Source organism: Arvicanthis niloticus, chromosome 16 (genome assembly GCF_011762505.2).
Source record: "Arvicanthis niloticus isolate mArvNil1 chromosome 16, mArvNil1.pat.X, whole genome shotgun sequence".
Lineage (NCBI taxonomy): Eukaryota > Metazoa > Chordata > Mammalia > Rodentia > Muridae > Arvicanthis > Arvicanthis niloticus.
This window is the reverse complement of record NC_047673.1, coordinates 18,172,934-18,197,325: the sequence shown is the minus strand read 5'-3', so window position 1 is coordinate 18,197,325 and position 24,392 is coordinate 18,172,934. Positions and strand designations below refer to the sequence as shown.

The window sequence follows — 24,392 nt, the reverse complement described above, 5'->3', positions numbered from 1 at the left end:
GGGCCTGGGCTCGCGCTACGCTGCGCTCGCGCAAGAGGGCGTGGGCTGGCGGCGCCGGGTGCGCGCAGGGAGCGCGCGGCCCCGAGCAAGGGAAGGAGGGGCTGGTGACAGTGCGGAGCTATTGCCAGCGTCCGCGCCCCGGGAGCGGCCGGACGGAAGAGAAGGTTCGCCAGACGCCGGTCGGCTGCCTGACCCTTCGGACTCAACCCCGAGCCGAGCGGCCGCGGCTTCTGGTTGGTTGAGGAGACGCTGCGGCCACCTCAGGAAGATGTTTAACGTGGAGTCTGTGGAGCGGGTGGAGCTGTGCGAGAGCCTGCTCACTTGGGTACGTGGTGGGCAACGGGCCGGTGGGGAAACTCCGCAACCTTTCGCGGACACCGGCGCTCGTCCCGGGGGGCGAGCGCCCGGGGCGACCTGCCGTCACATCCGGGGCTTGGGACGGGCGGAGCTGAGGAGCCGGTGCGGCCGCGTCTACACCCGCGGCCGGGTCAGGGTCAGCAGGGAGCGGCCGGGCTCAGGCAGGCTGGGCCCAGGGTCCAGGAGGAACTTGTCCGGCCTGAGATGTTGGCTGCTGTCCGAGAGGAAACCTGCCCGGTGGGGGCTAATGATGGGGTGCAGGCGACACTGTAATTAGGACTGTTTGCCCTGATGAGGCGCTGGCGTTTCGCTCCCAAGCACCCAGTGATCCAAAGCGTCGGTTCTGCCCGGGCGCCCGGTAGAGGCACTCGGGACCCTTAGTTATGATGCTGCTCGCCTTTGTTGTAGCATTCAGCCAGGATGGAGTGTAGCCCCTGGAGGGATGGATGAAGCCCTGCCCATTGGAAAATAGTGCATTGGCAGGGCGGATAGACAAAACATGAATCTCTCAAGAGGCAAAACATTTAAAACGCGAGATGCATTTTGTCTGTTATAAACGATGTGATGGTACCTATAAAAGGAATCAAGGATAAAATTTTTGAACTGGAAAGATTTAGAGATTTAGTAATGGAACTGAAACACATTTTTAAAGCACCATGAGATTCTAATTTGGAAATGATGAGGGTTAAGGTTACCGAATTTTAAAGTAAACATGCGGGATTTTAATGTCAATAGTCATGGCTTAAGCAGTCCTTCTCAATAGCTGGACGGTTAACCATGTTTGTTTCTGGTTTTCATATGCTGGGTGGAGGTGGGTACAGGCATGTATGCAGAGCCATGGGATAAACCAAGAGTCTCATCAAGAACACTCATTTTACTTCATTGCTAAAAATGTTAACTATTCTTTTTAGAAGAACAGGGATACATTTACAGTGGCTACTATGACACATGTTCATTTTGTTTGCATACTGGGGGAGATGGTGGTAATCGGGCCTCCTGCATTGTAAGGGAAGGCTCTACTGCTAAGCTGTTCATCTCCCCATCTTAGTCACTTTGAAGGTAAAATGCAAATAGCAAAAAATTCTATTGAACGGTGTCTTAGGTTAGAGGTTCAGATCTCTGGAAACTAGCCATCACTGTTTTGTGCAGGAACACTGCCGAGAAGTTTGAGAACTGTTAACTTAGGTTGGTTATAATAAATGTAAGATAAGTAGAATCTACAGACGTGTGTGCATTTGAGACAGGATCTTGCTATGTGGCCCATTTTGACCTCAAACTATGCTCTTGAATTTGTACCAATCTGCCTGCATCACTACACCCAGTTGAGGGTTTTTTATTTTATTTATTTTTTTTTTTTAATAAACTGGGTATGTCATGAATCTGATTGGGTCCTTTGAAGCAGCCTTTATACAATGTAGACCTTTATGGTTTGGTTTTATATTAGATCATTCTTGTAATTTCAGATGACTAGAAATAATGCATAGTTAACATACTGTGTAAGTTCTAACTTCAAGCCTGAAGGTAGGCTTCACTGCTGTGCCTCAAATAGAGAATGGTGATAGGTTACACAGAGGAGCTACATCTCAGCCAAGTTTCAAATTATTATTTAAACCAGGAAGACTTTTGAAAAGATGGAAAATGTTTCATGCCCTGGCAGTATATAACAAACAAGCCCAACAGAATGTACTTAACAATTAAACCTTATCTCCTCTTCCTACCCCCTGAAGCAAAATGTATTCCTCCCTAATAGGGTAAACAAAACACAAAAACCTATGCTATTACATCTGTCAGTCCCCTTTTTAAAAATTACCCTGTGTGTAACTGTGATGTGTACCCATAGGCACAGTTGGCACCACATGCAGATGGAGGTCAATAGTCAGCTTTTTGGAGTTGTTGCCTTTCCATGTTTTCCAAGCAACAAACTTAGGTCACAGATCACCAGATTGGTGTGTAAGCACCCTCATGCACTGTGCCATTTCAACAGCCTGTTTGGTTTTTAAGGATGATCATTTTATTTTTAACTAATTTAATATTTATTTGTGTGGGGATGTGTGGACACATAAATGTATCACAGCCCTTTTGTGGAGGGCATTGAATAATTTAGGGGAGTCAGTTCTCTCTATTTTGGTTCCTTTTTTTATTTGAGAATTGCAAATGTGCCTGTGTGTGTGTGTGTGTGTGTGTGTGTGTGTGTGTGTGTGTGTGTGTTTTGGTCAGATTTACTCCTTCCCTCGAACTCCTCCTGTATTATGCTAACACTTGTCCTTCCCAAGTTCATACACTTTTCTTTCTTTCTTTCTTTCTTTCTTTCTTTCTTTCTTTCTTCTTTCTTTCTTTCTTTCTTTCTTTCTTTGTTTTTTTTTTTTTTGTTTGTTTTTTTTTGTTTTTTGTTTTTTTGGTTTTTTTGGGGGGTGGGGGGAGGGCAGCATTTCTCTGTATAGCCCTGGCTGTCCTGGAACTCACTCTGTAGACCAGGCTGGCCTTGAACTCAAAAATCCGCCTGCCTCTGCCTCCCAAGCTCTGGGATTAAAGGCGTGCGCCTGTTTGTTTTGGGGGGGTGTCTTTTGTTTGTTTGTTTGTCTTTTTTTAACCTATTGAATCCATTTGGTGTTGCCAGTATTTATTTTTTACTGACTCCTCCAGCCGCCAGTAGCTTCTCAGCAAAATGACCTCTTCATACATTCTAGAATTTTGGCTAACTTGATCCTGTGCAGATCTTGGGCATACAGCCTCAGCATAGCCACTGTGAATTCTTATGTACACCATCCCTGTCATATCCAGAAAACACTTTTTTGTAGCACTCCACAACTTCTGGTTCTTAGAGTCTTTCTGCCCCCTCTACTGCAGTGATCTCTTGGGTCTTAGGAGGACGGGCTGTGTTATAGATGTGCCATTAGCATTGAAAACACTCCACAGTTTCTTATTCTCTGTACTGACCAGTTGTGAGCCTCCATATTAATTGCCCTCTACTACAGAAATAAGCTTCTCTGCTCATTGAGAGGATTGGGAGCTATGCTATTCAGTGGGTATAAAGGTAAGTATTTAGAAGGCAGTTTGATACTATTTCCATTTAGCAAAGAAATAGGTTCTCTCCTAGGGTCTATGACACACCCAGCACATCTTCTTGGCCAAGTTAACAACACTTGTAGGGTGGACCTTAGATCCAGTCAGAAAACAATTGCATATTCCCAAAACACTGACACTGTTACACCAGTGGCCATATATCTGCCAGTCCGTTTGTCCCTGTAGCTCGCAGAGTTCACAGCTGGGTAAGACTGTCCATTTTCTCTCCCAGCAGCCTACATAGCACCATCAAGCACTATGAAAACTAGCCAGTGAGGATGAAACTTCCAGGTCAATACCTATGTCTTAACATGGCTTAAGAATATGGTGTCTTTAGCAATAGGGTCTTAATTCCAGTGACAATAGCCTGTATTGTTTTATGGACCCATGGGATCCCCCCCCATGAGTAGTAGCACAAAGATGGGTAACCCAATACATAGTACTACTCAAGCCCAGTTTCTTGAACTCTGAAGGAATCATGATAAAATGATTGCATTCTCCCAGGTATTAGTAATTAATTTGTTTTAACAGTGCTGAGGATTAAAACCTGGGGTGTTGTGCTTTAACTGTACAACTGACCCATGTAATTCCAACCAGTTACCCAAGAAACTGGAACAGGAGAAAGAATCTAGAAGAGCTGGAGAGATGGCTCCACAGTTAGGATTTGTTGCCCTTGCAGAGGACCTTGATGTATTTAGTTCCTAGAACCCACACAGTAGCTCAAAACCACCCTCAGCCCCAGTTCTAGATAATCCAGTACCCTCTCTAACCTCCATGAGCACCAGGCGTGCATGTGGTGCACATACATGTAGGCAAAACACTCGAACACATATACTTAATTTTAAAACATATTTAGAAAGAAAGAATCTAGAATGTTACCAGATGACATAAAACTAGTGGGGAAAGAATCACAGTTGAGGCTCACTTCTGTGGAACACAGCAGGAGCCTGTGGAATGCAACTAGTCCCATTCCATTTTCCCTCCTTTGCCTAACTCCATCCTATCAACAGATTTGATCCTCTATGGGAGAATAAAGACATTTCTGAAGTACAAAGGTTTAAAGCACTTGGGGAAAGTCTGACTAGCATAGTGGTTGCTGGCTCCAGCAGTGGTTCTCATATGTATTCATTGATCAACATCACCTGGAACCATTATCAGACCAGTTTACTAGGCCCTGGGGCCAGAGTTTCTAGGTCTGGGACAGGATCTGAGATTTTCGTTCCTGACATAACTCCAGGCAATGTGTAGTTAGTAACCTCAAGACAACATTTGAGAGCCATTGCTTTAGAGCAGGGTTTTAACTTACTGCTTACTGCTGTTTGATATTTTGTACTGAATTTTGTAATTGTTAGATGCACTGTTCTGTGTATTTTAGGGTATTTAGTAGAAGCATTGCTGTCTTTTCTTTACAAAATAATAGTACTTACCCTGCTATTTCAGACTCTCCTAAGGAGCAAAATCACTCCTAGTAGAGAGTTGCCCTAGAGTTGCTGATTCCGTGTGATCTCACACTTTACTCTTCTAGTGCTTTTGCTGGACTGGGGAGGGGTTGGAATGTGTTCTCAGAGCTTCTTGAAATTACAAGAAGGCTTGTGACCCTCCAGCTAGAATTTGTGCTTTAACATAGTTAAGTGCAGTTATCTTTCTGTCTTACTATCCTGAAATGTTACAACTCAGACCTGATAAGTCGATACGTTTATTAATTGAAATCTGTCTGTTCTGAAAGCAGAGGTCAATGTTCTCAAGTTCTCATAAGTACCTATGTACCTGAAGGGCTAAAACAGAAAATAATTGTTTAGAAACTCTGTCTTAAAAATCAGAATGAAAATTTAGCTGTGAGCCTTAAGAGCAAGGGTGGGGGATGCAGGAGACAACACACCAGATATGTTAAATTACTCTTTTTAAAAATTCTTTCCAAAGGACTAAGCATGTAGCCCAGTTTGTAGAGTACTTGCCTAGCTTGCACAAAGCCTTGTTTTATCAATGTGTAACCAGATATGGTGGTGCACACCTATTATCTCTAATTCTCTCAGTCAGGAGGTAGAGGTAGGAGGATTGGGGAGTTTTATGTCATCGTTGTTTTTGATAGTGAGTTTCAGGCCATCCTCAGATACATGAAACTCTGTAAATACACACATACATACATACATACATACATACATACATACATACATGAAACTATTTGCTTTTATTATGTTGCTTCTTCTCACTGACCAGAGACAATTTTGTATTCATGAGTATGAATGTAACTCAATACTAGAACACTGCCTTGCATGGACAAGGCTCTGAGTTCCATTCTCAGCTTGGCATAGAAGGGAAATGAGCTTGTATTACTTAACCTTGTCAGTACTTTAAAGGTCTCCAGGTGATAAAAATAGTGCCTGGGTACATATTAATTATTTGATGCATTTGTTAAAATAGATTAACAAAGTTTAACTTATTTGCACAGATTTGTAATCTCAGCTACTCAGGCTGAGGCAGGAGGACTGCAAGTTAAAAGTTTATAGAAACTACAGAGTTAGTTCAAGGCTAGATAGCTTAGCAAGACTCTTGTTTCAGAAAAATATAAAAAGGCAAGAGAGATTGCTCAGCAGTTAAGAGTACTTACTGGCTGCAGTTTGAGAGGACACAGGTTCAGAAGAGCACCTATATTGCAGCTCATAGCTGTCTGTGACTCCAGTTTTAGAAGATATGATGACCTCTAAAATCACTACATGCACATAGTGCACAAACATAAATCTGTGCAAAACATTCTACACATTAAAAAAAAAAGTCAGAATTTTAAATAAAATGGGGATATAGCTCTTGTAGTTGAGTTTTTAACCTAGCATGTACAAGGCTCTGGGTTCAATCTCCCAGCAACACACACAAACACACATACACAAAGAGAGACAGAGAGATTGATTGGTTGATTGATTGAGAGATTTTAGCTTCCTAAACAATATGGGGATCATGTATGATTCACGTGGTGGAGCTAAGAAATTATGTCTCAAAAATTGAATGCACACCCAGGTTTGGAACCCACTAATATTAATACCCTCCCAGTCTTTATATGAAAAAAAAAGATATTAAAAGAGATGAGGTAAAATACCCCAGGTTATATGATAAATCAGAAGTAAAACAAGGGATTCGAATTGATTCATTACATTCCAAGCATTTTTCATTGAGCTTAATCTTTAAGCCCCTTATTTTGAGGTGGTGTACCAAGTGAGTAAGGTGTAATATGTGATTGGCACTGTTTCTCCCCCACTCTCCCCCTCCATATGTAAACCTACAAAAACAGATTGCTTTTAAATGGGCTATTCATTTAGCACCTATAAAATGAAAACAGGTGCTTTATTTTCTTTAACTTATCCAGTATGGAGGCAGTTGCAGGTAGACTAAAGTTTAACTTCAGACCTGAGATGATGCTCACGTGTTTGATTTGTGCTCTTTATGAAGTTTCTTATCTGCCCCTACCTCATGGAGTCTCACTCTATTTCAGGGCTGGCATTGAATTTAGAGTCCTCTTGCCTCAGCCTACTCAATAATTGGAAGATTTCTGTCCTATATAAAATAGGAAGTTATAACTGTACTGTTAATAGATATTTTCTCAGCACTTAGGAATAGAGGCAGGAGAATCAGGAGCTGAAGGTCGCCATGACCTCTGATACATAATGAGTTGGAAGGTAGCCTGGGCTACATGAGACCTTGACTTTTATGGATGGTATGATACAAAGAAACAGATATTTACCCATTTTTAGTAACAGTAAATTGCTTCACAATTTATTTACCTATGTATGTTTTTTAAAAAAAACTTTAAAATGAATATATACATTAATCTGGCTATTTTTCTCTACCCCAATAATAAGAAAGGTAGGTGGTGACCTGGGTGTTATCTAGGTGTTTCCATTGACGCTGTCTTGGTGAGCCTTGGTGGTCAACACTTGGTGGTCAGTGTTACAGACACTGTTAACAGGGTCACTGTTAAGCCGAAGCAGGGCTTCCTGTCCCTTTTCCTCCCGTGTTTCCTTCATATTGCATTCAGTTTGGTTGGTGCAGTTCAGATCTCACTTTCTTGCTTGAAATCCTTTACTTACAAACTACTGTTACCCTGAGGATAAATCCAGTGTGGCTTACTAAGTCTTGCCAAGCAATACTTCTTTCTTTAGTTCTGTCTTTCACATACTTTATATTCCTCTCTGTGCCATTTCTTCCTATAATTTCCATTTATTCATACCAGGCTTCGTCTCATCCCTACAACATACCATGATCTCAGCTGAAATCTTTGTCCATACTCCCACAATACTTACATAATACATTAAAAGTTCTGTACCAGGATGGCCTTTATCTGTCTATCCTCAGTGATTTATTTCCTTTTAAATCCAGGTTGAGCTACTGGTTATCACTGTAAGCTGCACTTGTTTTTTGTTTTGTTTTGTTTTTTCCTTTTTTGGTCCCAGGTGGCCTTGAACCACTGAACTTCTATCTTCACTTTCCGAGTGCTAGAATTACAGGTGTGTGCCCCTAAGCCCTGCTTAGGTTCATTTCTTAAATTTCTCTTAACTAATACAGAGTTGGTTGCGATTCAATATATATTTGAAATTAAAATGAATTGAGTATCCAACATAATGATGACAATATGATGATATGAATTCTATATCCATATAAAGATATGTTTGCCATTGAGTACCAGCTTGGCTTAAGTAATAAATTTATTCTACATAATAGGAGATCCCATATTTTTAAGTTCAGTGGTTAACGTTTATCTCAACGACTTAGTTCTTTGTATCTCTCCTCTCTGTCTTCCATTGCCCATTGCAGAGCCCTTAAGACTTATTTCTGGCCTGGTGGGATGGCTCAGTCAATAAAGGTGCCTGTCACCAAGTCTCGTGATGTCCCTTGGACCCACATGGTAGAAGGAGAGAACCAGCTCTTACATTGACTTCCACATGCATACAGTGGCACAAACACCTGCACTCAAACAATAATGATAAAATGATAAGAAATTATTCTCTTAAGTAATGGCTGCTACTATAAGTGATGTAACACAAATGTTCACATTACTAAGAAATTGATCCTGCTCTTCAACAAATATCTCTTTGGTCTATAGTGTCCTTGCCCTTTTTATTCTTGAGTCAGTTGTCACTGGTAGAGGCCCTGAAGGACCATCATCTTCTTAGGCTGTCATCTGTGAGTAATATGATGAGAAGCCAGCCAATGTCTACCACAGTTTCTCCTTTGCCTATATGGAAAGAAAATTATGATTATCTTTTACATTTGTTTTCAATTCTCAAGATGAGATAATCACACAAATGTAAAAACCTTAATATATTTATTATTAACCATTAGATCTTTTCTTCCTTTAGATCCAGACCTTTAATGTGGATACACCATGCCAGACTGTGGAAGATTTAACAAATGGTGTCGTGATGTCCCAGGTTCTTCAGAAGATGTAAGAATAAATTGTTTGCCTTTATAGTTGGTCTTATGTATAAATCTTTCTTAGACTGAAAAGGATTAAAAAAAGTTAGTGTGAGAGTTAGTTTTCTATCACTGAATGCTGCAAATAAAGATGTGCCCCAACATGCCTGGCGCAGGAATTTCTTTTATTTAAAGCATTTTGTATGAATTGGGTTCAGCATGGTTTTTTTTTTCCCCTTCCCTTCTCCCTCTTGCTCCAACCCCTCTCCCCCCAACCCACCCCCCACCCCCAAAACCTCTGCTAGCTCTGGCCCAAAGTCCACTGTAGTTGTCTTCAGACACCCATATGAGGGCATCAGATCTCATTAGGGATGATTGTAAGCCACCATGTGGTTGCTGGGATTTGAACTCATGACCTCCTGAAGAGTATTTGGTGCTCTTAACCACTGAGCCATCTCACCAGCCCGTTTGCATGATTTTTAGATGGTTTTATGCTTTGAAGCCCCGAGTTCTTGTGAGCTGATACTAAATTTGTATATGAGTCCATGGGATTTTTCTCCAGTTCTACTGAAAATCAGTATTATTTTTAAATGAAATCTTTATATTAATACCTTCTGTGAGTTTATATGAGTCATACATGAGAGAAGTTGCTAAAATGTTTCAAAGAACCTTCTTTGTGTGTTGAGAATGTGAATGCATATATGAAAACTGTAGTTTTTACTTTCTTCTGTAACTTAGCATTCATGCATCTATTTTCAGGCCATAGGCACACTTTTTTTATTTAATGTAACTCAAAAAGGTTCGTATGAGACCTGAACAACTCTGCTTCTAGCTCCTTCAAAAGCATAGCATTTTTTTATGAGACAGTAAGAATTAGAATTGATGACTAATGCTGTCAGACTTGTGATTTGTTTGCTTATTTGTTTCATTTTGTTTGAGATAGGGTTTTGGTACTTAGCACTGACTGTCCTGGAATTCACTATGTGGACCAGGCTGGCCTTGAACTCACAGAGATCTGCTGGCCTCTGTTTCCTGAGTGCTGAAACTAAAGATGCAAACCACACCTGGCAGGACCTGTGATTCTTGATGTGCTTACATGCATGTGCCTAGGAACAGTTAATACATTGCCCTGATCTGAATTTAAGTTCTTTTCTCATTTGATTTCTTTTTTTTTTAATTTTCATTGTGTATATTTTTTGTCATAGTAGTATATTTTATGTGTGTGTGTGTGTGTGTGTGTATGTGTGAACATATTCCACCCCTTATGCCTTCCTGCCCTCTAATTTCTCACTGTTCTCCCTCCCACTAATCCCCTAGGTAGTTTCACTTTTACTGGCATGTCTCTATATACATGATTTTATGTATCAGGGTAAAGCTTAAGAACCAAAGAAAGGAAACATACAATATTTGTCCTTCTGATGTTGACTTAACTCATTTTTTCCATTTGCATCTATTTTTTTTTTTTATAAATGACATGGCTTCATTATTCTTCATGCTGAAAAATAATTCCATTATGTATATACCACACTTGCTTTTTGTTAGATCTTATAAGTATAATTTTTTTCTTTCATTTTTGAGATCATAATATAATTACATCATTTCTCCCTTCTATTACCTCCCTCCAAAACCTCCCATATATGCCTTCTTATTCTCTTTGAAGTCAGTAGTGTTCTTTTTTATTACTATTGTTATATTCATATTTGGATGTATATACACATCTATATTCATAAAAATAACTTGCTCAGTCTACCTAATGTTACTTGTATATATGCTTACAGGGCTGACCATTGGATAACCAGTTTATATATTTATAAATTGTACATTTTCTTTACCCAGGGTTGGACTATAACTTAGCTGTTTGAATAGTGCTGTAGTAAACATTGATGTAGAAGATCTACATGTAGAATATCTGATGTAGAATAGTGTTGTGTTGATGAATTCTTTGAGTAAATCCCTAAGGAAGTATAGATGGTCATATGGAGATCTATTTTTAGTGTTTTGAGAAACCTGTGTGCTGATTTTAACAGTGACTGTGCTAGTTTGCCCACCAGCAATGTGTAAGGTGCCATTTGTCCACATCCTCATCAGCATTTGTTATTTTTATTTTTTTAAGTTTTGGGCTGGGTGGTGGTGACGCACGCCCTTAATCCCAGCACTTGGGAGGCAGATACAGGCGGATTTCTGAGTTCGAGGCCAGCCAGGACTAACAGAGAAACCCTGTCTCGAAAAACCAAAAAAAAAAAAAAAAAAAAAAAAAAAAGTTTTATTTTATTTATTCATGTCCATGTATATATGGGTACCAAAGGAAGCTAGAAGCAGGCATCAGGTCCTTTGGAGCTGGAGTTCCAGGTCTGACTCCACATGTACCTTGTGTGGATGCTAGGATGCACACTCTGACTCTCTGAAGTGCTCTGAAGTGTTGAACCATTTCACCAGCCCTGTTTGCCTTTTTAAATTTTTAAAATTTTACTTTAAATTACAAAGCCTGCTACTCTAATGTTCATTTTCCCCCAGAATGAAGATACTTCTGTGATATTAATAAACTAACAACTGTATACACCTCTACACTTTTACTAATTCTTTTTTAGTGTGTGTATGTGTACACATGCACCATATGCCACATATATGCCATGGTACATATGTAGAGATCAGAGGGCAATTTGGGGAGTCTGTTCTCTCCTTCCACCTTGAACTAAGGCTGTTGGGCTTCCACAGCAAATGCTTGTACCCACTGAGCCAGCTCACTGGCCCTACCACATTTGTTAAAGTGTTAAAAAATAAAATCATATTAAAGAACTGTCTTAAGTGAATATTGAATCTTTGTAACATAAAAAGAAACTATTTCCAGTGTAATCATTTATGAGTGTATTACATGATCATCCCTAAAATGCAACTTTTCAACTTTGTGTTAACATTGGTTTGTTTGAAGACAAAACCAGAAAGTCTTACCTGTCTTCAGCTGCTAGTACAGTAGTAACATACTGTGTTTTCTTTGACACATCACACGCCCACATCTTCCTTATGAAAATCTCTAATACTACCCTATGATTGCCAAAGTGGAAGCTGTTGTGTTGTTTGGCGTTCTAAGAACTAGTTCAGCAAGGAGACATTCCATTTTCTTGTTTCACAGGGCACACAGCACCAGAACACAAAGTCTAGAGAATGCTTAGCTCTGGCCAGAGCTAAGTGATTATTTCAGGATCAGAATATTGTTTTCTATTTCTATTCAAATCATGGATTCTGGTAAAGGCAGCCTCAAAAGAAAGTATTGTATTCTTTCATTTAAATTAAACAAAATTGTCTATATTTTCTAAAGTGGGCTTTCTGACTTACACCTGTTGAAGGAGACCTCAGGTCTTGCTAAAACACCTGTTTAAAGGTTTGTTTTACTGGCCAATGAGTAATTTAGTTAGACAGGATAGCAAAGAATAATTACGTAGATTTCTTAATTGCTATGTTGAATTGGCACTGGCATACTCTGCTTAGTTGTTACTTGTAATCTGTATATCACCAAAATAGACAGCTATCATTCATATAACTTTATATAGAAACAGACTTGGAGATGTTCCTTGCTGAGATCACCAGAAAAATTAGTTGCCTTTTAAAAATACTTTTAATTATTTTATTTATTAATATTTGTGTGTGTGCATGTGCATGCACTCATGGGTGCAATCATACCACAGGGAATCAAAGGACAATTTTAGAAGCCAGGATCAAGTTCAAGTCATCAGGTTTGTACAGCAGTTGTTTTACCCTTTGAGACATCCCACCACCATTTGAGCCATTCAGTTACTTTTGAAAACTAATAACTTACTGTATAATAATTTACACAGAGTTGTCTTAGTTACTTCTCTGTTGCTGTGAAGACACACCAGGGCCAAAGCGATTTATAAAATAAAGCATTTGATTGGGGGCTGGGTAAAATTTCAGAGGTGAGTTCATAACCATCATGGTGGGGAGTATGACAGCAAGCACCTGGCTCTGGAGCAGTAGCCAGGAGCTTAAATCTTGTCTGTAAGTTGGAGGCAGAGTGAGAGAAACTGAGCATGACAAAGCCTCTAAGCTCTCTAGTGACACACTCCTCCAACACAGCCGTGCCTCCTAATCCTTCCCAAACAGTTCCACCAGCTGGAACCAAGCACTCAAATATATGAGCCTATGGGAGTTGTTCTCATTCAGACCACCACAAGGGCTTTTTAAATTTTCCACATTGAACACTTATGATTAGAAACTCTTCCTAAGAAAGGCCAAAGTTTAATTATTCCATTTCCTGCCTGTTATACTGGAATAATTTAAGAAAGAACTCCTGCAAAGCCCCTTACACACACACACCCCAGCATGATTTTAGCATAATCCATATCATTCATAGATCTGCCAAAGCTAAGAGTCATAATGAATAAGATCAATATTATATAAGAAAGCATAGAAAACAGCTCCAGTAGTTCCAGCTTACATGGCACCCTATTACATAATTGAGTACAAAGGAGTGGTTTGCTTTTAAGTCTGTAATCTGATTATATGTAAGCATTCTTGTTTTTGTTTTTTGTTTGTTTGTTTGGTTTGGTTTTTTTTTCAAAACCTCAGCATTAGGTAATACCAGTGGGCTACTAGAGTTATTCTTTTTTTGTACACATTAAACCATTTGAAAGAAATGGTTATTTTGAGAATTAGAAGAGAAAATCTGTAAGTGGAGTTGAAATAAAATGCAAAGTATTACTACTAGCTCTACTGTTTTACAGTGCTTTCAAAAGTAAAATTAACAGATACCTTTTAATATATCCAGGTCCACAGTCTCAGAAAAATCACATGTCAAAGAGTTCTAGAAAACTGTAAAAAACAAATTCATGTTTTCTTTCGGACCTTGTGAAAGCACATTTTCAGGATGTTGCTAAGTTTCAGTATCAAGACATTTTCACATCAGTTTTATGCTCCCGAAGCTCACCTGTACACAGTCCCCTCAGATCTCCAACAGAGCTCTTTGTGCACTGTCTTCCCTCAGCCAAGATGAGCACTGTCCCTTTAGCATGTCAGATGAGTGCTGCATGCCATGCTGTGTGACGTCCTCACCAAACAGGTGAATGAATATAGGTGTCGCCTGCTATGATCAATGCCCTCTTCTCTACACAACTCTCATCTGTATCTTTGCCTTCATGAACCCGGCTTTGTTCAGAGTTCCTGTAGCTAATGGAGTCTTTGAATTCTGCCATGATACAAGGAGCAGGGAAAAGCCCATGCATGCTCTAGTATGCAAGCATACTTGCAGTCTCATCCGACTCAAAAAGGAAAAGGAAGAACCATAGATTTAGCAGATTAGCAGTAATGTCCCTCACGAAAAGAGTGCCTGATGTTAAAGAGCTAGCAGGAAATGATGAGTTTGGATTGAGGCTTGTAGTTGTTTATTGTATATTTGGCATTTTGCTGAGCTAGTCTCTTCAAATCTGTTTAAGTGGGTCTTCTTTTTCCTCACTGTTAAACTGCCTATCTGTGGTCCTGCTCTGAAATTTTCCAAAGAACTAAATGAGAGGTTTAGGTTTTAAGGATGTCCAAGATGGACTTCCTCTTTTGGGGGTTGGCCATAAGTACATTGAAAATATAAAATGCCCCAAACTAAATGTTACAACTTTTGTGTTAATAGGTTTGTCATTGATTTAAGGTTCTCAGATTTACTACTAAACGTCATCTAACTATAAAGTTGTATCTTATCTCCATTAAGAAGCTTCAGTGATTCTTGCTTTAGCATATAGTTTTTTAAATGAAATAATTTCTCATGTTCATTGAAAACTTTATTGTAATGCTGTTTCAAAAATTCCAGACTAAGAAATTTGTCTTAAGTAAATCTTTGAATATAGCCATAACATCCAAAGGTATGTAAAAGGCTCGCATTTCGGCATATTGGAAGACATTAGAAGTGTTCAAAACACACACAAAAAGTTAGTTTTTACATCCTCTTATTTTCCCACAATTTAAAGCTTTTGTGGAGATTATTTGCCTTTTTAGTACCACAAACAAAGTATTCTGATAGGGACAGATTATTCAACAGTAAGATTCCTTTTTTCAATTTTATATTCTGGAAAACTTGACCCTTGTCTTTTTGCCTGCTAAGTCTATGAGCTGTGAGTCAGCACCGTGGTTCTGAGGAGGCTGCTGCTTCATTGCTCATACGCTTAAGTTGAGCTCCTGCCTCTGCTGTTTCTTTATTCTTTGTGTCTTCCTGTTTTGAACAGGAGAAACATATATTTAAAACAAGTTAGAGTTCTGAGGAGGGAGGAGTTCCAAAAAGGGTACCCCTGGAGTTCCTTTTCTTTTCTTTTTTTTTTTTTCCTTTTCTTTTCTATCACACAAAATTTTCATGGAAACCAGATTTTTGGAAACTTGTGTAGCCTTTTCTGTCCAGTGCCCCTCTCCCATGTCTTCTACAACAACATTGCTCTCCTTCATCTTATCTGTTGGAGATTGCTTTCTTTTTTTCTTCGCCGTATTTGTTGTGACACATAGGAAGGCTACTGATTTTTGTGTGATTTTTATTGTCTGCCACTTTACTGATCAGTTCTCACTAAGAATCTTCAGTGTATTTTATATAGAATGATATAATCTACAAATAAGTATACCTTACCCCTTTTTTGAATTTTATTTTATTAAAAATGTTTTTTGTACCTTTTGTGTGCAGTTCTCTCTTGTGCCCATGATTCATGAATTTAGTATTTTCACAGTGTCCTATATATCACAAATGTCTTGTGTTTTCTTATTAATATATCTATATGTATATTAATATACTATAATAATATATTGTCATTGTCTTCATCTTTTGGATAATACCTCTCTCATGTCTTCAATTCATTCTTTTGCCCATTTTGTTGGTAGAACTCTCCATTGGGGCCTTTTCTTTGACTTGCTGAGTTTTCTATTTTTTTTTTTAAGATTTATTTATTTATTTAATATATGTGAGAACACTGTAGTTCTCTTCAGACATACCAGAAAAGGGCATCAGATCCCATTACAGATGGTTGTGAGCCACCATGTGATTGCTGGGAACTGACCTCAGAACCCCTGGAAGTACAGTCAGTGCTATTAACCTCTGCACCATCTCTCCAGCCCTGACTTGCTGAGTTTTCACCCAGTGTTTCTGGATGTGTGCATGCAGTATTTCTTTTGTTCAGATCCAACATGGAAGGGAGAAATCTCGTAATGTCCAATCCCTGTACAAAGAACTATAGCCAACTAAAAAATGCTGCAAATGAGAGAAATAGTCTTCTCCAGGGACAAGACCCCGATTGTTTATTTCGATGTTAGTCTTGAAATCATTTACATACAAGTAACATTAAATGGAGCATATGTTACATATAACACATATGTGTAACAATAACAAAGAGAAAGAAATCATGATTTTAAGATTGAGCAAAGGGAGATATTGGAGGTGTAGGAGGGAGGAAAGGGAAGGGGTGGAGGGTATAATTATATTTTACAAAATAAAATGAATAAGGGAATAGTTATGCCATTTTTGTTTTTATGTACACACTTATAATCACACTTTTCAATTATTTTTCTGGACTTTTTTATAGTCAACTATCATTAGAGGCCATTAGTACAAGATTAGTAAATTTTAAAGTAGTTATAATTTTCATTTTTTTAATGTTTCATATGTTTTTGCATTGTGATCTGCACATCTGAGGTTAAGTTGTTTGGATGTTTTTAAAATTTCCCTCATTCTTACTGTATATACGTTTCCAGTGTTCAAAAGGAACTAGGCTGTAGCAAAATTTAGATGTTTTTTCCCTCTCCTAGACTGTTGTTCAGGATAACATTCTGACTCAGGTGAAGGTAATTGCCATAGTTTAAATTTTTTATTTCTCTGTTATCTAAGTGTGTGTGCAACTTCTTAAAATATTTATTACCTACTTGTATTTCCTCCTTTGAGAAATATTTAATTTTGTGGCTTTTTTATTGATTAGATGGTTTGTTATTTTGTTGTTTAAGTTTGAGGGTTTTGGGGGTTTTGGCTTATTTGTTTTGGTTTAGTCTGTTTTGTGGGGAGGATTTATTTAGCGTGCTCATGAGCATGCATATATATATATATATATATATATATATATATATATATATATACATACATACATATATATATACATATACATATGTAGATCAGAGGACAACTTAGAAGATTTGGGTCTTTTTTCTACCACATGGGGTCCCTGGCTACATCTTTTCTGAAGGTTAAAGCAGAAGGCAACTAATTACCTTACCATGCCAGTTAGAATTAGATATTATCTCTCGTTCTCATGAGTTCTTGGAAAATTTAATCCCTTACTTTTGGCTAACTGATATGTGACCAGATTTGGTTTGTTCTAGCTGACCCTAGTATAAGCTCAGTCCAGACCAGGCCAGGCCTGATAAAAAAAAATTTTTATCTAGCACCGAGGATTTAAAAACAAACAAATAACAATAACAACAAAACCCCTAAAAGTTTGCTGATGAAAATGCCATCTTAACTGGTCTGAGCATCATGGCACACACCTTTAGTCCCAGTGCTCTGAGGCAGAGACGAGGGATCTCCGGGCTTTAGAGATCAGCCATGGCTACATAGTGAGACCCTGTCTCAAAAAACAAACAGAAACATCTTTTTAAAGAACAGACTCTAAATACATTCATGTTGGAACCTATATTAATATGTAAGCATTTGTAAAGAATGTTACATTACTTAAAATTTAAGCAGTACAAATAAAGTTTAATTTTTTGTTGTTGAAAGGAGTTTACTATAAGAAAACAATTTATTTCTGGAATTATGTTAAAGATCAAAACTAATGTGTTTTTGCTTTATCTGAGTTGTTACAGGTGTAAGCACAGGTAAATAAGTGTTCTGCTGGTTAAGGAGCTGTCTTTTAACAAGTGTTAGAGCATAGGCAGATAATTTGTTATTTGTGAAAAATATTCCTAATAAAATTTAGTTATTTACCTATCAATATAAAGCCATAATTTTTTAAAGAGTGGTGAGGAAATTGACTTTATGCTATGTGATTGTAGCCTAAGACCATTAATTAGGAATATTTAGCAATTCTCTGGAATTACAAACTGCTTAAACAACTAGAGACATGCATATAGAGTCAAAGTTTATTGCTAGGAAAAGCCGCATTGGGGGAAAAAAAACAGTAAGAAAGAAAGTTGCAGATGAATATTTTGGTTTTTTCCGACAGGATTTTGCTATATGGCTCAGATTTACCTGAAATTTATAATGTAACCCAGACTGGCCCCAAATTCACCTTCCTTTTACCCCAACCTCTGCCTCCTAAATACTATGATTAAAGCTTTGTGTCATTGTGCCTGATGTTCAGACTATTTTTGGTACCTTCTGCTGAAGTAATAGATTAGAAGCTTACTAAATGCATGTTAACTACTTTGTGTAGATGGGTTGGGAAACTCCTGTGGCAGACTTGAGGTACTGGGTGGTATAACAGTGACTAACAAGTGCCAAGATGTAGTTAATAGAGGGTGCCATGAATGATGTTTGCTTTTTTCCACTTGGACCAATTTACCGAGATGATTGCTAGAATCATATGTTGAGTTCTGCTGTTTTTAACAAAAGCTTGTGTTCTCAATTCCGATACTTAACTGTGATTGAACTTGGGAAAGTCAGTTCATTTCTAAGTCTGATAGTTCTTATCTGTATCAAGTCTTAAGAATTCTAAAGATAACTTTCTATTGGTTATCTGGCTGTGACAGATACCTAAGAGAAACTATTTTAAAGAAGGAAAGGTCAAGATATAATACACCTCAGTGGTACTTACCCAGTATGCACAAGGCCCTGGGTTTAACCCTAGCCAGAGGAGGTTGGGTGGCATGGGGCATTTAATCCCAGAACAACTGCAAGTATTTAGGAGGCAGAAAGGGGAGGATCAGAAGTTCAAAGCCAATCTCGGTTTTCAAAATAGCAAATTTAAGGCCATCCTGGGCTACGTGAGACCCTGCCTCAAAAAGAAAAACCTGAATTAATAAATGCACAAATAAATAAAATAAAAGGGGAAGGACTTATTTTGGCTCACATTTTCAGAGGTGTTGGTTCATGGTCTATTGCTCCTGCTGTGAACCTGTGGTGAGAAAAGCTATTATGGCTGCAGGAGGATCTGGGTGATCAGAGTTGCTGATGTCAGAGCAAGCATGTCAGGAAACAAAGACAGAAGAGCTCAGAGGTGAAATACACCATTCAAAACTTGCATCCAGTGACCTACATTCTCCAATCAGCCTTCCTAATGCCTCATAATTCATGATGAACTTAGCACCCTGATCATGTAATTACCTCTTTATAGTACCTCAAACTCTGGGCCAAGCCCTCACACAAACCTTTTTGGAAACTACTTACTATCTAAACCATACAGTCTTTTAAAACATTTTTAAAGGTTTTACTGGTTCAGTGTCTATGACTTTGAGCAGTCAGTTACAGAGGAGCAAAGTCACAGTCTTTCATTATTGCAAAGATTAATATTTTACTGCCAGTAATTGTGCCTTTCAGGTGATATAACTGTCAAAAATAAAATTTATTATTTTTAACATCTGAATTGATCTTTATAATAGCTTTTTGCTGTTGTAGTAAAATTCCCTTTACATTGTCTGTTTTCTACACAATTGGAAGCAAAGAGTTGCTTGCAGGAGGGACATGTTTGCCCAGTTCTTGGAAGTCAACTTCTCTGAGAACTTATCTATCTCTGACAGGCTCAGTGCTTTTCCCACAATGATGGATGTGTCCTACTTGCAGCCATCCTTCCTTTAACCACATGTAATAGGATCAAGGATGAAAATAGACCTTGGTTAGATCATTTGAGCTTGCTGGGGATTATGACGAGGCAATAACAGCCAGTCTTAATTAGAAGTTGTAAGGACTTAAAACATTGATAGCCATTTTTACCTTTGTATTGGGAGAAACGGGAAGAGGGAGGTTAATTCACAAAGAGAAAATGGTGTGGATAGGGGGAAATGTACATGAAAGCAGTCCAGAATCTTCTTAAAATATCTGTGAGACCCAGCCATCTCTTTAGTACTAGTACACGACTCTTCTTTTGGCATCAGATTACCTGAATTGGTTTCTCTTGGTGCAGAGAACCTTGCCTAGAAACATTAAATTAAGCTTAAAACAAAAATAGATCAGTATGAATATCCACATGCCAATCAATGAAGTTAACTCTCTTCTACTACATAGAAATGAATCAGAGGCCTTAATATAAGAGCAAAAACTACAAACAGGAAAAAAAAAAAAGCAGTAAGTCTTTGTAATGTTGGCATACATGTCCTAGATAAAAATGCCACAAGTACAAGATAGATAAATTGAACTTTTCAAGCTTTAAAACCTTTGTGTGTACAAAATGCTATTAAGAAGGTGAAAAGGAAGGACTGGAGAGATGGCTTAGGGGTTAGGGGCATCTGTTGCTCTTACAGAAGACCCTGGGAGTTCAATTTTAAAACCTACATCATGGCTCAAAACCATCTGTAACTCCAGTTCCAGTGGATTTAATACTCTGGTCTGCCTTCTCCAGGCATCAGGTATCCACATGGTGTACTTGCATACATTGAGGCAAATATTCATCTCATAAAATAAAAAAGAAGTTCAAGAGAAATTAAAAAGAAAACAAAAGGGGCTAGCAGGACAGCTGATTAGTGAACAGTGCTTCCTGTTCTTGTGGAAGGCTAGGCTTCGGTTTCTAAAACCCATGTTGGGCTGTGTAAAACTGTGTATCCAGCTCCTGAGGATCCAGTTCCCTCTTCTGGTTTCCATGAGCACCTGCACACAGGCAGATGTACACATACACAGACACACAAATAAAGTTTTTAAAGTAAAAAGAAGGCTAAAATTACAGGAATGACCCACCACAGGCAAATTTTATATTGAGCAGAGTTGTGTAACCTAGCAATCTTACGCCGAATGAACTTGTCCATTCAGAGACTGATAAATGACTATTAAGCATTATTACAATAGTTCAAAAATAAAAACAATCCAAATTATTCATCAGCTGATGAATTGATAAATATGTGGTAGTCACTTATGAGATCGTTTGTGAGAAATGTATCTTGTGCAAACACAAAGTAGCCCATACAGTATTGTGCATTCACGGGATTGCAACATTAATGTGGTGCTTGGCCATGTACCACAAAAGAAGGTAAGCTCCAATACATGCTACATTATAGAAAAACCTTAAAACCATACTGAGAGAGAAGTCAGATGTAAATGGTCATATGGTTTATTATTTTGTTCACATATACTTTACTAAAATGTTCAGGGCAAAGAATGGAGAAAGTTAGATTAGTAATTTCCAGGGGTGGGAAAATAAAAAAATGAGAAGATGGTTAATAAATACATGGCTTATTGTCTTATTTTTTTCTTTGTCTTATATATGTGGGTGCTCTTACCTTATGTATTTACATGTGGATGCCAAAGACTGACATTGGATATCTGACCTCAATAGCTTCCATACCTTGATTTTTGGGACAGAGACTCATGCTTTTAAATCTGGAGTGCATTGTCTCTATCATGGGATCCACTTGTCTACACCACTCCCATCCCTTCTCCTGTGTCCTCTGTTCCCTCAGTGCTTGGGTTAGACACATACCTCTGCTCCTGGCTTTTATTTGGATGGTGGGGATCTAAACTCTGGCCATTATTGCTGTACAACAGACACTTTTATCCACTGAGCCAGCTCCATCACTTAAGGTTTCTTTTCTATGAAGATGCAGATAATTTAACATGATGGTGATGATCATGCAGCTCTGTCAGTATTGTATTCTGAAGTGATTTGTATATTCTAAATGAATTACTAAATGTGTTAACTTATTCAAGTAAAACTTAAAGTGGTATTCATGCTGAATTTGGAAAGTTTGAGTAGGCTTGCTTGGTTGGTTGGTTGGTTGGTTGGTTGGAGAATTTCCTAGAAAAATGAGGATGTGTATATTTAGAGTCTACCTTTGTTTGACTATATTTGTCCATATAAACTCATTCTGATTTTCTTGTGACAGTGTAGCTTTTTAAAAAGTGTATCATTGGTTTTGACTGGTTTGGGATAGTTTTATTCCACCAACAATTCTAGTTTTATATATTCAACTATAACTCACTTTTAGAATATATTAACTATCTATTACCATTTTGCCTTTTAGTGCTTTTAAAATAATGTACCTATTTTATAGTACACTACATATGTGTGTGTGTATCATGTACTACAAATAAACTGTAGTTTATTAAAAAAAACTAATAAAACTAATTTTAGAAAATGTGCTGCTACATCTGTCTCACGAGTTACTTAGTGGCTGGTATGTGGCATACCCATGTTTTTATGGCTCACTTAAATGATGGCATTGGGTGTTTGTGTAAGTGTGAAAGCTACATGATCTTAATCCAGCTTTTCTTTACTTGCAGAGATCCTGCATATTTCGATGATAATTGGCTAAACAGAATCAAAACTGAAGTAGGAGACAACTGGAGGTTAAAGGTACTTCTTTTTGTTTTCACACCTGTTAAGTTTTCAAATATTTGTGCTGTATAAAATATATTTTAAAAATCTGATATTTCCACTGAGATTAGAAGCTTATTTAGGTATCCTCTAGTAAAATAATCTGGAATTGAAGATTAGTAATAATTTGACACTGCCTACCAGAATATGCCATACTGTAAAATCAGTAAAGCCAGCAAGGGACTGACTTTTGGAATCGGGGATCCTGTGTCCACACTATAGCTTTACAATTTACTCTCTATAGGTAAGTACTATAACCTTCTATGGATTGCTTCTTCAATTTTATGATGCCGTTAATCAAAATAAGATTGCATCTGCAATGGGGAAAACCACTATTTTAAGTGAACATAACACTTTGAAGGTAGTCCACTTGCAGATGTTGGAAGTATGAAAAATAAACAGCTTAGAAGATCAATAAAGGAAATAAATGAATTTCCCAAATCCAAAGTTTTTCTGGAATACACATTTTAATTTAACTTGTTAATTTTATTTATGATACTTTTTTTCTTTATAGCCTAGACCTGCCTTGAATTCACAGTTTCCTGCCATCACCTCTTAGTACTTGGATTAACAGACATAAGCAAGCACACCGTGCTTGTTTTTTGTTTTTACTAAATAAGCAACTTTTTGGTTTATTTTTCTCTTAAAAATAAATGTTTCAGGATCTGGAAAGATTGCTCAACAGTTAGAGCACTTGTTGCTCTTGCAAGGACCTAGGTTTGGTGCCGGGCAATCAACATGGTGGCTCAAAAACCACTTGTAACTCCAGTTCCAAGGATTCAATATCTTCTTCAAACTTTGGAGAACACCGGGCACACACATAGTGCACATGCATACATAAAGGCAGAACACTCATACACATAAAATAAAATAATCTCTAAAAATGTTTTAAACCAGGAGGCGATAACTAAATAATTCATCCCTTTCATTTGATGACCTCAGCCTGCACTGTCTGTTGTTCAAGGATATATTCAACTACAAGTTGATCTCATCAGTCCTAAAGCACATCTGATCCCAGGCACTTCAGAGAAGGAAGAGCTGATCTGTACTGACATTGACCAGCTTCAGCCAGATTGAAAGAATGATCAGCAGAATATGGCACCTTTACTCTGATGAAAACTTAGTCAAAAGCAGAAGAGAACTTAAAGAGCTTTTTATCAAATGCTGCAGTGGATCTGCCTCTCATTTCATCTAGATAAGGTGGCCAGTGAACTTAAGTTCTAGTGTGAGTCTGCCCTCACCATGGGTCGCTTCTTCCTCTTCTCGTCTGTGCTCCTCCTTATAGTACTTGCATTTTTGCAGTGCTTGATGTTCATCTGTATTAGTATTGCAGGATACAATAGTCGTTTTTTTTTAACCTATGGTCATAATTATTTACTTTGTTTGGTATTCAGCCAAACAGCAGCCTTTTCTTAACAGTGAAGGAATTTGGAGATGTGTTTACTGGAATAAGACAACAAGAATCTGGAGAGATGACGTGGCAGTTAAGGGCACTGGCTGCTCTTTCATAGGACCTAGGTTCAATTTCCTGCACCTCCATGACTGATCAGAACCCTCTGTGGGTCCAGTTCCAGGGAAGCCAACATACAAACAAGCAAAACACACATGCATATAAACTAGTTTTAAATTTTTTAAAAAGATACCCAAGAATAATTTTGGCAATAGTTTAATAATTTTAAGTTAGAAAAAATAGCACAAATTTAAGTTCAAGTCTTTAAGAATAATACATTTTATTTCCTTTACTTATCAAAATCTGAATAATCTGTTAGATGTTCGTTATGGCATAGTGTTGTTGCTAGGAATGGTCTTTTTCTGATGTTGTTACCTTAAACTTCAGATATTCTAATAAGTTTTATTTTTTATACAGTTTAAATATTCATTATGTGAATTGGGCCAGGAGTGTTTCAGATTTTAGAAGAGTTTTTTGGGGTGATTTAGGGTGGGTGGGTTGGTTGGTGGTAGGGTGGGTGGGTTGATTGGTGGGTTGGTGTAGAAGAGCTGCATAAACTTGACTGGCCAGATGAATGTCTGTAATCTCAAGATCTTAACTCTGAGAACCTCCAGAGTCCACATGTTTACCAACAT

At 38.1% G+C, this 24,392-nt stretch overlaps 1 protein-coding gene across 1 annotated transcript in view; it reads left to right on the top strand.

Moving 5' to 3' along the window:
* Position 1: 1 nt before the first annotated feature.
* Hook3 (hook microtubule tethering protein 3) overlaps positions 2-24,392 on the top strand; it is an 84,650-nt gene continuing 60,259 nt past the window's right edge. Inside the window, exons 1-3 of the mRNA XM_034519866.2 lie at positions 2-325; positions 8,769-8,854; positions 22,214-22,286. Of these exons, the coding sequence (XP_034375757.1) occupies positions 269-325; positions 8,769-8,854; positions 22,214-22,286 (216 nt within the window). The 5' untranslated portion in view covers positions 2-268. The remainder of the gene's footprint in view (positions 326-8,768; positions 8,855-22,213; positions 22,287-24,392) is intronic.